The 13888-nt window shown below is 30.8% G+C and overlaps 2 protein-coding genes across 2 annotated transcripts; both read right to left on the reverse strand.

Moving 5' to 3' along the window:
- Window positions 1–1654: 1654 nt before the first annotated feature.
- LOC25499422 (lysosomal Pro-X carboxypeptidase) lies at window positions 1655–12940 on the reverse strand. Its single transcript, XM_039827716.1, has 10 exons — window positions 12553–12940; window positions 7420–7609; window positions 6805–6938; window positions 6311–6423; window positions 6107–6230; window positions 4688–4843; window positions 2494–2649; window positions 2281–2360; window positions 2063–2112; window positions 1655–1974 (listed from the first exon to the last, which is right to left on the reverse strand). The coding sequence occupies exons 1-10, from the start codon at window positions 12937–12939 to the stop codon at window positions 1844–1846; spliced, it is 1521 nt and encodes a 506-aa protein (XP_039683650.1). The 5' UTR covers window position 12940; the 3' UTR covers window positions 1655–1843.
- On the reverse strand, window positions 9146–12071 carry LOC25499423 (lysosomal Pro-X carboxypeptidase). Its single transcript, XM_039827717.1, has 8 exons — window positions 11642–12071; window positions 11027–11139; window positions 10812–10935; window positions 10291–10431; window positions 10042–10197; window positions 9812–9891; window positions 9608–9657; window positions 9146–9421 (listed from the first exon to the last, which is right to left on the reverse strand). Exons 1-8 carry the CDS (start codon window positions 11753–11755, stop codon window positions 9291–9293), a joined length of 909 nt encoding a protein of 302 aa, XP_039683651.1. The 5' UTR covers window positions 11756–12071; the 3' UTR covers window positions 9146–9290.
- Window positions 12941–13888: the final 948 nt, after the last annotated feature.

Here is a 13888-nt window from a genome sequence, read left to right on the forward strand (position 1 = left end):
CCTGGGCACCTGCTTTTGGCTGAGGACCAAAATAGCATGTTCTCCCGCTCCTCCTCAACCTCGAATGATTATACACCAGCATCTTCAAATCCTTCTTTTTGACGGATCCATCACATGTGATTCTGTGCCATGTCATCGACGATTTTTCTTTCTTCTTGTGGTCACCCTCCTTCTTCTTGTTCACCCCAACATTTTGCTGATTCTGAGACATATCTACATAAACAACTTGGCGATCAAAACCTACATCATGTCGTAACAATTCTACAATAATTCATCATAACCTAAACTAATCCTAAAAATTATACCGTAACTCATCGTAACAATTCTATCACAAATTCAACAACAAATTTCATAACAAACCTAAACTAATCGCAACGATTATACAACAATTTATCTAATCCTAAAAATTCTACCATAATTTCATAACAATTCTAACAATCTAAACAATTCTAACCTAAACCTAACAATTCAAACAATCTAAACTATCATAACATCATAAAATCAATAAACCTATCTAATCGCAATTTAACCAAAAAAAACTAACAAATCAATCACAATATAACAATGCAATAAGATTAAAAAAACTTACTTGATTTTGTGCTTGAAATTGGCTTGGAATGGCTGATGTTTGCTGAAAAACGCACCTGAGAAATCAAAAAAACGTAACAATGGAGTTTTGGAAACTCCGATGCTGTTCTGTTCATATAACAGAAAGCAACGACAGTTAACAACTGCTGGAAGCCAACACGAGTTAATTGTCGGCGCATGACCTAACGGTTGTTAACTGCCGCTGGAGGCTTTTTGATAAATTACTTGTGTCAATAGGAAGTATTCTATGTCAAAAAAACAATTTTCTTTTTCAGTATTCTTACAACCTCATTAAAACAAAACAAAAACTTGTATTTAAACACTTTTAAGGTTTATTGAGTAGGCAATATGGCACTATTCACCTTTGAAATAGCACACAAAACTAGAACAATTTTCTTTATTTTGACTTTAGGACCTAATTACAAGATATTAACAAATATAAGGACTCTTTTTTTTTTTTTTTTGAAAAAAAATATAAGGACTCAATTACAAACTTTTTTAGCTCATAAATCTATTTAAAAATCTTCTAATAGTTCATGTGTCACTACCGTCAGTCAACGACCATTATCATAGCCTTCGCCTTCTACCACCACAACATTGTTTGTATATACCATCAACATTTGCTTATGGCCACCATCAACTCCGATCTCCTGCAACAACTGTCGTCAACCACAACAATGTCTTGCTTCTGGGTCAATTGTAGTTACAGTGGTTTTTCAGTGGGTAAAATTTAAATAAAAATATTTACACTTGTAATAATTTTTCAAATTATAGAATTTATTTTTTAATATAACTTCTTTGATTGATTGATTGAATATCTCTATTGAAAAAATAATAGGATTTTTTTTTATGGTGACGGGGTTTGAACCACAAAAATTTAAATAATTTTTTTTTAAATTTAAATAAAAAATAATGGGATTAATTGATCAATAGTGGTTATTCAATGGATGAATTCATTGAATTGTTTTTTATATATAAATTTTAAATGGATTGCTGAATATTTTTAATGTATTTACAATCCAAATGGAATCAAATTTTATACAATTAAATCATTTTTCACCCTTAGTTTTTTTCTTGTTGCAACTTTTTCATCCATAGCTAGATGTATGTATGTGTACATACACATATATTCACATTTGCACAATTATTAGATAAATAGATTTTCGATGATAATTTATGCATTGTTTTTATTTCACAGCAATTATTGCCTCGAATTTATCAGACATAACAAGCAACAGATCCTTAATTTTTCACACTATTTTGTAGCTAGGTCTTGATGGTATTGGGAGATCCAACTTTCAATAATCTTTACTTCTTGTTTCCTCACATCTTTAAGCCATTTTGGATCTTCCTTAGTTGAGTACCTTAGGTCCACATGATGAGCTCCTATACCCACAACAAACCCGAATAAACAGAGAGAAACACGAAAATTTTGAAGAGTAACAAAATTAAAAACGCAAATTAATTAGCTAACCTTCTTTAGCAACTATAGCAATTATAGTTTTTGATATATTCTTCAACACTCTGCAAATAAACTCATATTTAACGTAACGTGGTTGTAATATGAAATTGTAATAACCGATTTTAGCATATAGTGACATTATACTATGACATAAAAATAATAATAGCATGCCTAAAATATATTGCAATGTTAATAATGGTATGATGATAGAAGAGATAATAAGGCTTTACCCTCCACCACTCCAAGGGTCTCTTAAACCATTGAAAAATATGATGTTTCCCACAGATCTTTTGAGAACTATTTCAATATTCTGCAGATAACATATAATACATCAATGCATGGAATCAGCACGAACTTGGCAATATATGCAAAATGTAAGTTTATACTATATCAAACCAAATTAAAAATCAAATGATAATATATAGTAATTATATATAACTCACATGGCCACCAAATTCTGATGTAATCCAGTTGGGTCTTGGTACTACGTTGTAGGCAAATTTGCAGTATGCATTTCTGTCTTTGACTGACCACTTAGATTCCGGGAAAATGCTTTCCTTACTGCTTGCACCTTCGGGCATTATCATCTCACTACAGGCCTGTATGTGCAAAGTATTTTTTGAATTTCATTATTATACCACTACTAATATAATGCTTTCTTCATTGTAGCAGACAAATATTGCAAATGAGACAATTAAAATGGAAAATTCCTTCGCTAATTGAAATATTTAGGACCACCGATTGGTAGTAACCCAAGAAGACTTTCAAAAGACTTCGAAGTAGACTATCTAGTTAGAAGTGTCGTAATTGGTGATCGACGTGTACTTTCAAAAGATGCCATGTTTGTCTATTTTCTTTCCTTTAGATTATTTTCATAGTAGAGAAGTGAGGAGGTTCGTAAGATCAATTGGTTAAAGTGGGATAAAGTCTGTTTGGATCGTGAAAAATGAGGTTTAGGGTTTGTAGGGTTCGCTAAATTAATTATGCATCATTAGGAAAGTAGTGTTTGAGGTTGAGGACTCACCAAAGTGGTTTATTGTTTAAGGTTTTGTATATTAAATACAGTTTAGAAAGGGGTGTGAATGTAGGTGATATAAGGTGTTCTTTGTGGTGGAATGACAGGCTTGAAGCAAATGAAGAGTATTCTCTAAAAGGAGTATATCCTTTATTGTCACAAGTAGCGGAGGCCATGGTGATTTACCATTGCAAAAGATTATATGGAACAAGTCCTCTTAAAAGTGTCTTTTTGTGTCAAACGATAATTGGAGAATAAATTGTCTACTAAAGATAATTTGGTAAGACGCAAGATTCTAAATAATAATGATGCTTTATTTTGTGTGTGGGGTTTCAGTGTCTGTTTGGTTGAACGTTTTTGCTCACCAAACCCACGTTTCCACTTTTAAACGTGACTTTATCCCTTTTTGTGATGTTTGGATACAATTAAAAGCAAATTTGAAAACGCAGGTTTGAACCCAAAACGTGGGTTTAGAAGAAGCCAGAAAACATAGCTTCTGCGGCAACTCAAACTTGGTTGGAAATTTGTTTTTAGCTGACAAATGTATTTTCCCTATTTACCCATGCTTCTTAAGCTCCAATTTTTTCCCCTCAATTTTCAATTTTTTATTTCTCTAGAACACTTTCTACTTATTTTTCCAGATCTGGAGAAAAACGAAGATGAGTGAAGAAGAATAATTAAATCACTCAATCTCCATGAAAGCTTCAACCAACACAAGAATGAAAAATTAGAAATTTTGGGAAAGAGATGAGGGAATTATAGTGGTAAAAGAATATTGAAAGATGATAGAATGAGGAACTATTAAAGAAGAATAGTGAAAGATTTGGAAGGAGATTAAAATGGCAGCAATGGAAACAAGGCTCTCGAGAAATGGAAGTGAGGCTGTGAGAGCCACGTGACTTTTTTAACAAGAGAGGCACACTTATTGGATTTTTTCAATTGCATAGAAGGCTCTTTTAATTGCATTTTTTTATGCTTATGTTTCTATTCAAAATTACCCGATTGATAAAAAAAATTATTAAAAATAACTTATAAATTAATATTATTTTAAAATGAACTTTTGAAGCAATTAAATCAATTTATAATAAGCTGAAATAATTATCTAATGAGAATGAGATATTTACTTTTAAATATAATTAAAATGATACTTTGGTCATTACACACTTAAAATCAATTTTGATACATACTATCCAAACAATATCAACACATAAGAATCACTTTTAAGTAAGTATATCTAAACATAAATCAATTAACATTCAACTTACTTTTAACCAAAATCAATTCTCTCAAACTCAATTATATCATGTAACTCTCACCTTATAAGCCGGTTTTATGGAGTTGTGTTAGATCCAACCACGATATTTAAGACTTTTTCTTTTCAGTTAATTGTAACTTTTAACTTTGCACATCTTGTATGTTTGATAATGTTTAATAAGTTATGATATATTGACATCAGTTTTGTGTTTTGAAGTTTGCAAAATAGATGTTTAAAATATCATTTGTCATAGATTCTTTTGGTTCTTTTTATTTTATTTTAAAAACAAAACTTATTTAAAAGAAATTTCTTGAATAATCCTCGTGGAATTGAAATTGAATAACTGAGGGATGAGTAGAGAGAGTACCTGCCACTGCCATCCTCCAAGATCATGAGGATCAGAATGATCATTTAAATCGAAACACTTAGAGGTACCACTATAGTTGTAGTATATACTTGCAGCATCATACAACTTCTCTAATGTATTCTTTCCCGTCACTGAGCTGTCAATAGCCTCGCACATCTGAATAAATGAATTTCCCCCAAAATTCAAAGTCATAGTCAATTATTCTTTCGCACAAACAGACAAATATTCCAAACGCTTTAAGATATTTATAAATAAAAGGAAAATATAAACTTCATTTTCAGTTCATTTAATTTTATTCAATAAAGTAATTAGTAGTACTTCTAGCGTATGAGATAAAAATATCATACTGTCAACATCATATCTTCCGGGTTTATAAAAAAAAAAATTGTAAATTGATAATTATAACAAAATGAAATGAAAGTGGGGTACTTTTCTTTTACAAATTTCATATAATTTTTAATGTTCCAAGAAGTGTTTTAAAATATTTATTTTTATGGTATGGTTCAGGATATTTTTTCGTATTTGAAAATATATAAATATTGTTTCATATAAGAGTACGTGTACAGAACTTTGTAAAAATTTCTTAAAAAAAAAATAACTTTGTAAAAATTAAACAAAATAGTGTATATTAGTCAAATAAAATGAAATTTATTAAAATAAAGTTACAATATTCCCTCTTGATATTGACTCAGATGAAATAATGCTATAGAAAAATTTAAAAATATATTAGAATTTATTTTAAAAATATGTTAGAATCTATTTTTACCAATAAACAAAATACAAAATAAAAAAAATACAAAATATATTTTTGCTACAATCTTCCTTTCTTTACCCTTTGGTTCCACTTATCTTTGGCCAATAGATAAAACACAAAAATAGTTAAAAAAAATAAAATAATAAAACTATTTAAATTTGTATTGGTTTTGTTTTGCTTTTACGTTTTTTTTTTTAAATCGGGTATCCTCCGCGCGCAACTGCAGAGATTAATCCCTCGAGTATTATGGACCCAAATGGGTGGCAGGTTCTCCCTAAAAGTTTTAACACTGCTGCGCAAATGCGGAGACTAATATTCGAACCTAGGACATTGGTTAAGATAGAAGAGACCTGTTCCATCTCATCTAAACGCTCTTGGATGTTTTGCCTTTAAGTTTCAATCTTTAATAAAAAAATCTAATACGCCACTTCATTATCGTTATCGTTATAATTAAAACTTAGAACACACTCCATCACACATTTAAAGGTGTTTAATTTACAAACCCGCCCAACAAACACAAGCACACATCCATTTATTGTATTTATTATAACACTTAACGAAATTAATAAAAAGATGTGGCATCAAGACATCAAATAAAATCAATCACAAAAATAAAATAATTTATTTAAAGATAAAGTATTAATTTAAGAGGGTATGGTTTGAACCTTTCTCACTGGATATGCTGGCAAGGGACTCAAGAAATTGGTTGGTGTTGGATAATCTGTCATGGCTGTGTAAATCCAAGCCTGGCCAAGCCAACCTTCCAAAGCATCTACTCCTATATAATTACTACTTACACCAAAACAATAATAAATTAAAACACTGTTTTATTACCTTATGAGTTGGTTGTTAAATTAAATTAAACTCACTTGCATATTTTGAATGATTTCCTTAGTAATTCTAGTCCTCCATGTTTTTTGGCTGTTTCTTCTATCAAATTCCATGACCCTTTTATCACTTTGTAACAATTTTCACTCTCACTCTGTAATGTACACAAAGTACATAATTTTTATAAAAAAAAATATTGCTATTTGTCAGGTGCACGTGAAATGATATGTTATAGTAATATTGAATCTACAATACAACAACACACTATTTTTGACTGAAATATAATAAGACATTTACTTAATTAATTAATATTACTCGTTAAGAGCATGTTTCCGTGAGTAGACAATATAAAATAAAAACAAAGGTTCATACATAATTTTGAGTTTACATTACTTGTTTAACACTACTTTCTCATAAAGTCATCACATGCAATGTTTTTTTTTTTTTGCTTTCATTTTTTAGAATTAAGAAGTTAAATGAATTAATGTAAATTAAAATATTTAAAAGGTTTTAAGTTAGGAAAAGAAAATGAAACCCTGAAGTCTTGTGTGATGATATTGTCGAAGGCATATGGTGAAACCAAATCGTCAAATTGGAGGATTGGAGCTGATGATGCTAAAGCTCCAATTGCAACGTGTGGATACTTCATCCTGAACCAAGCAGCCAGCACTGCAAAAACCCAATTTCATTTTAGACTATGGTCCAAATTAGGGAGAAAAATTCAACAATTGCAAGCAAGTTTTTCGTAAGGAATAAAAAATAGTGATATAACAATGATATGTCCCTCTCAACTGATCAGTTATATTTTTTTAATATGTATCTACAACCACATATTAAAACGCAATTTTTTAAAGGAGAATCTTATTTACCCATAACAATAAGTTAGGTACCAATACTCAAAAAATGAATACATAATTTAAGTTAGATAAAAATAATTAAATATCAGAAAGTAATCTAGCTTTAAATGATTGGTTGTCGACTAATATATTTAACTAAACTCTAAGATAAATAAGTTGTTATTTTCTCAAAAATACTAAGGATCGCATTGCTACTATTACCATAATTTAAAAAATCTTGATTGCAAGTTAAAAACTAAACACTTCAATTAAACAACAAAAATGAAATAGAATTTTGATAATATAGATTATACTTCCTCCATAGGATCCTCCAAACACAACAACAGGGGACTCAGTTGCTGACAAATTTTTCTTGAGGTCAATGATAAGAGTGGCATAATCAGCCAAAGCTTGTGCAGAACTAAGATATCCAAGTGTACTGCTATTTGCATATGCAACCTTCTTCTTGCCTCCAAATGGAATTGATTTTCCATAGAATCTATGCTGCATTTCAATTTCTAATGCATAAGATAAACATATATAATTCAAATTTAATTTCAAATCATTAAATACATATTTGAGTTGATGGTGAGTTTAACGAAATCAACTGCGATTTTGTTGTCAATTTCAACGTTAATCCAGACATGTACTAAAATGTTGTCTAGGATATGAGACAAAAAGACAATGCAGAAGAGGTAGAGAATCCAAGACAATAAAGTTTACCTCAATAAAAACCAAAAGGGCATTGAAATAAGGTGCTTGCTCAAACATAAAGCCAGTGTTTTGTGTAAACCACTCTATGTTCCCTTCATTTCCAGTATAGACAAAGATTGGAGCTTTCTTTTTGGCACCACCCCAATAAGTATCATTGATGAGATACCTTTGTTGAAATTTCTGATAACTCTGAGGGTTATAATTGAAGTGATCAAGTATTTGAGTGAAAAACTTTGTTCTGTAAAGACCATTTTGGACAGAACCAGAGTTTAGTTGTTGCTCTGGACTAATCACTGAATAAGGAAATCTTGGTATGATATGGGAAGAAGATAAGGTAAAGAACAGAAGAGAAAACAAAGAAAGGAAGAAGATAATTGCCATTTTTTTTTCTTCTTTCTGATGAAAGTTTAGGGTACAAATGAAAGAGTGTTGCATAAAAAGAAGAAGAGAATCTCAAAAATGCTCAAGTTCCGCAGAAAAAGCCTAGTGGTTGGGTCTGCTAGTGACAGAAGAAATGGGATTGTGGACCATAATTTCTTTAGTTTTTCTTATATGAAAATGATTATAACATTCTTAAAGTGTGAGAATTTTGAGATCAGTAGGAAAGGCAAATTAATAGAATAAAAGGAAGAAAATACTAAAAGGATTATCAATAATGAATGAATAAATGGAAAGAAAAGGAGAGAGGGAAAGAAACAAAAGATCACGGAAAAAAGAAATGTGTCAGTGTTATTGGCCATATCTTACTAACAACAGATAATGCATTTTGGCTTGGTTATATGTCACTCTCGTATATATTTATTTTTGGGCGAAAATATTTGAATGCTGCCTGCAAATATACTAAGTTTGGTTTTTCGTCCCTGCAAAAAAAAAAAAAAAAAATTAAAATCCATCTTTGCAAAAAAAAAAATTCTTTAAATAAATATATTTTTTTAGTAAAAAATTAATTGTTAAATTTAGGATTTCCAGAGAGCCTAGAACACTAGAGTGGATCCACATGTTGAGCTGGAGTAGTTAGTTTAAATACATTTTGGCCCAAAACTTTAATGCATTAGATATATAAGTTTTTTTTCTTCACTTATATGCATTTCAACTTCAATTATTCTATTGATTGCGGGACTTCCAACTCACACTTGCACACCAACAAATAATTTGTTGGACCGCCCATTAGGTAGCTAGTTCACAATTTAGTATAAAATATTGAGGAATTTCAAAACAGCCCCCATATAATGCTTGTTTTATTCAAACTTGCTTTATAAAAAACCAATAATCCAATATCTAGCTACTATTTTAACAGCAACGGTTGAAATGGTGAATGGTGAATGGTGAAAGCAAAGACCAATTATCATCAGAATGGTTTATTCACACAGATGCATATAAATTAAATGCTAATAACAATGTCAATATGTATTAGTGAAGTATGAGGAGAAATATTATCCTTAATCCAAATAATGTATAATATTCAATTTCTTCATCCTTGTAGTAGGTCTTGATAATATTGCGAGATCCAACTTGTTATGATCTTTACTTCTTGTTTCCTTACATCCTTTAGCCATTCTGGATCTTCCTTTGTTGAGAACCTCAGGTCTACATGATGAGCTCCTATACAAAACACTAAAGTGAAAATTGGAAATAGATAATAAACATATGTATTATTAGAGGGCATATCAAGTGAGAGTAGTAGTTATAATAAGAGGATGAGAGGAATTAATTTGGACCGTTGGATCTAAATCAACGCTTCAGATTTAATTGCACTTTAAAAAGTGTCATATACAGTTTCAAACTAACCTTCTTTTGCAACTATGGCAATTAAAGTTTTTGATATATTCTTCAATACCCTGCATTCATCAATTTAGCTGGTGTCATATATATTGACAAATGACAATAATATCTCCTAGAAATTCAGTGAAATTATAATAGTAGCTGCTAGAAGGGATAACAAAAAAAAAAAGCTAGGATATATAAGAAGAGGGGTAAATGTTATAGTTATACCCTCCACCACTCCAAGGGTCTCTTAAACCATTGAAGAAGATAATGTTGCTCCCATATCTTTTCAGAACTCTCCCGATATCCTACATACAAGCATAATTTTTTGGTTAAATAGAGTTAAATTGCAGTGTTACCAAATTAATTAAAAAAATTATAGTAATAGTTATGAATTGCAATTGCAGGTAGAGACCACGATTTAGGAGTAATTAAGGATAATAATATTTCTTACGTACATGACCACCAAACTCAGTAGTAATCCAATGGGGTCTTGGATCTATGTGATAGGTCTGTTTGCAGTAAGAGAGTGTCTCTTCTAACTCCCACTTGTGAGCTGGAAATATGCTCTCCTCATTGTTCCCACCAAGGGGCATTATCATTTCCGTACATGACTACAAATTAATCAAACATTGTTAGTTAATTAATTAGATGATTAACTTTTTGGAAAATTCAAATAAAAGTGATGATTAATTGGTACTACTTACCTGCCAATCCCATCCCCCTGAATCATTACTAATATCAAAACATATGACACTTCCACTATAGTTGTAGAAGATATTGGCTGCAGCATACAGTTTGGTGAATGTTTCGTTTCCAGAGGATTTGCTATCAATCGCTTCGCACATCTGGTACAATCATATATTAAAATATTAAATCTATCTCAAATTTTCATCACTAAATATAGTATATTAGAAACAAAATTAGAGACATGTTTTACAAAATTAGAAACATGTTTTAGAGACATGTTTTATCACTAAAAGTTTTTAAATGAGTTTATAAAAATGTGATACTGCTCACCAAATGAGTTTTGTAAGGATGAGTTTTAGACTTTTATAAATTTAATATGGTATCAACGGTTTATCTATTCAAGTTACACACAAAATTCAACAAAGTTGGATGCGAGAGGATGTATATTAGAAAAACAAAATTAAGTGCGCATTTAAAAAAAAAAATCAATTTTAAGAATTTACTACATAAAAAAATGTGTTGAAGATTACATTGGCACCTTTTTTACTGGATAAGCTGGCAATGGAGTCACGAAATTGGATGGTGTTGGATAATCTGTCATTGCCGTGTACATTAAAGCCGTTTGAAGCCAATTTTTCAGATCACCTGCACTTATATTATTGCTGTTTCAACAGAAAAACAATAATAATTAAACTATATATAGAGGTTAATCTAAATAATAAAAAGAATAGATTAAATTTTGACATGGCTCACTTGCACAATCTGAACGATTTCTGTAGCTGTTCTATTCCTCCTGGTGTATTGGCTGTGTCATCTATTTCTTTCCAAGACCCTTTAATCACTTTGTAACAATTCTCACTCTCACTCTAAAAATCATATAATCATATGCAACAAAGAAAGAAAAGCAACTTATTAACTAAGAGATCGGCAGTGTACTTTGAATGCGTAACACTGAAGATATCTAGAATTTGACAGAAACTTCAGGTTAATGACCACAACAGGAGATTAGGTCATTTTCTAAAAAATTGTAAATAGATTCCCCTAAATAATTTTGAATTAGGTCCATAAATTTTTAAATAATTGGTGACTAGTTGATCCAGTTACAATTTTAAAAGAATCCAACGTATTCAAAGATTTAAACATTAGCAAATTACACAAATTAACGTATTCAAAATGTATTTTAAAATGCTCAAATAATTAATATCTACTTTATATATCTTAGCTAGCAATTCTTCAATTTTATAAAACAATGATAGTTGTAGAGATATTTGATATGTTAGGCACAATCCCTTAGTTCTCCGCCCTTAATGTGTGTGTTTTGTATTATCTGTCGTTAGCTATTTGAATCCTAGTCTAACAATTCTTCACCTTGTAGTCTTGAGTGACAATGTTAGTGAAGGTGTATGGTGAAACTAAATCCAGAAATTGAAGGATTGGAGCAGAAGATGCCAAAGCTCCAATGGCAACGTGCGGATACTTCATCCTAAACCATGCAGCTAACACTGAAATAGAAGTAGTACTCAATTTTAACTATATATGAAGATGGGGGGTTGAATTGAACTATATATAGAAAAATACGATATAAATTGGTTACAATAAACAATTAAAACATTTAATATATACTTCCACCATAGGATCCTCCAAACACGACAACAGGGGAATCAGTTGCTGATAAATTCTTCTTCAGATCAATTATGAGTGTGGCATAATCAGCTAAAGCCTGTGTGGAACTCATATATCCAAGTGTGCTGCTAGTTTTATTTGCAACTTCATCATTTCCTCCAAATGGTATTGATTTTCCATAGTATCTATGCTGCAGTTTTTTTTTTCTTCAATTATTTACAAATATCTTGACATTTAATTAACAGTACAATGTTAACATCACTTTAGTGTATGTTTGATTTTACGTTTGGATTGGAGTAGGTAAATTTAACTCCTAAAGTTTAAAGTTGATTTTTACATCTTTGAATGTTTCCGACTATATATGATTTTAACTTAAATCTAGACTTTGAAACTTTGGCTATACATTGATTTTTAGTTTCAAATTTAATTTTTTGAGGATAGTTTCAAATTTAATTTTAGATTATTTAAGTTAAAAAACATAGCTTTAAGTTAAAATCATTTTTGAAGGCAAACTCATTGAAATCGATATTATTATTATTCCAAAAGTGTGACTTATATAGAATAATGATAAGGTCTTAAACTAAATTAGTGTATAAAGATGACACTTCTTGTCTTGTTACGTGAGGATATTAATCAAGGTTCAATTATAAACTAACCTCAATAAAAACCAAAATGGCATTGAAATAGGGTGCTATTTCGAACATAAAGCCAGTGTTTTGTGCGAACCATTGTATGTCCCCTTCATTTCCCATGTAGACAAAGATTGGAGCTTTCTTTTTGGCACCACCCCAATAGGTATCATTGATAAGATACCTTTGTTGAAATGTTTGATAACTCTGTGGATTATAATTGAAATGATCAAGTATTTGGGTGAAAAACTTTGTTCTGTAAAGGCCATTTTGAGCAGAAATAGAACGTTGCTGTAACTCTGGACTAACTGCTGAAGAAGGCAATTTGGGTATAACATGGGCACAAGTGAAAGTAAAGTACATTAGAAAAAATAAAGAAAATAGTATAATTATGAACTGGAATACAATTGCCATTATTTCTATGATTTTGTGGGGTTTATCAAATTTGAATTTGATTGAACTCAAAACAAGGTACTAACTCGGTTCACATCTTAATCCAAAGATACACAATATACATCATGCACACAAGAAAAAAGAACGGATACTACGAGGTGTTAGACTATTGTCTTGTTTACCATTTCATTTTCTTGCCAACCACAATTTTCATAGTAGACATAGACAATGGAGTTAGAGCCGGCCTTATTCGCACTTAATTAGTATATTTTGTTAAATTAATTTAAGAGAATCCTACCGTGTTTTTGGGAAGAAAAAAAAAAAAATCGATCTAGACAAATTTAAAAATTGAGTATCATAATTATTAGAATTGAAGAGCGTCTTGATAGAGCAATGACCTCTCAACATGGCTTGATTTGTTTCCAAATTCAAACCTATCACTCTTTGTGGATAGATCAGATTAGTCTCCCATCTCGTTGAAGTTTATCAAGCAAGACAAGAAGATGATATTTCAAGCTTTCAAATTTGAGAATGCATGATTAGAAGAAGAGGATTTACAAGATGTGGTGCTGAATGGATGGAGTCGTGAAAGTACAAATGGTGTCGTTGGCAAGTTGAGGCAGTGCACATATGAGTTGGTTTGTTGGGGACATCACCTATATATAGTCTCGATTTTGAGTAGCTATTGAGGAGTGTAGACAAAAAATTGACTTTAAGGAGTGTTGAGGAGGAGGCCGAAGCATAGAATAGTGTAGTAAGAAATCATATGAGTCGTTTGTTGGCTCAAGATGGAGACAACAAGCCAAAGTTACTTGGTTGAAAGACGGCGATGCAAATTCAAAGTTCTTATGTGTGATTGCAAGTGCTAGGAAATATGCAGTAACCACAGCCTGCCTTCAAAGAAATGATGGTGAAATGGTGGATAATCTAGTTGATATTTTGAGGACTATTCTTCAAAGTTATGCAAAAT

This window comes from Medicago truncatula, chromosome 7, assembly GCF_003473485.1.
Source record: "Medicago truncatula cultivar Jemalong A17 chromosome 7, MtrunA17r5.0-ANR, whole genome shotgun sequence".
NCBI lineage: Eukaryota > Viridiplantae > Streptophyta > Magnoliopsida > Fabales > Fabaceae > Medicago > Medicago truncatula.

Coding starts and splice junctions, on each gene's coding strand:
- LOC25499423 (XM_039827717.1), bottom strand. CDS start 11,755: ATGAAGTATCCGCACGTTGCCATTGGAGCTTTGGCATCTTCTGCTCCA. Junction 10,936..11,026: donor AAATCGTTCAGATTGTGCAA/GTGAGCCATGTC, acceptor CTGTTGAAACAG/CAATAATATAAGTGCAGGTG. Junction 9,892..10,041: donor CTACTGAGTTTGGTGGTCAT/GTACGTAAGAAA, acceptor GCTTGTATGTAG/GATATCGGGAGAGTTCTGAA.
- LOC25499422 (XM_039827716.1), bottom strand. CDS start 12,939: ATGGCAATTGTATTCCAGTTCATAATTATACTATTTTCTTTATTTTTT. Junction 6,231..6,310: donor AAATCATTCAAAATATGCAA/GTGAGTTTAATT, acceptor TGGTGTAAGTAG/TAATTATATAGGAGTAGATG. Junction 1,975..2,062: donor TGCTATAGTTGCTAAAGAAG/GTTAGCTAATTA, acceptor TTGTGGGTATAG/GAGCTCATCATGTGGACCTA.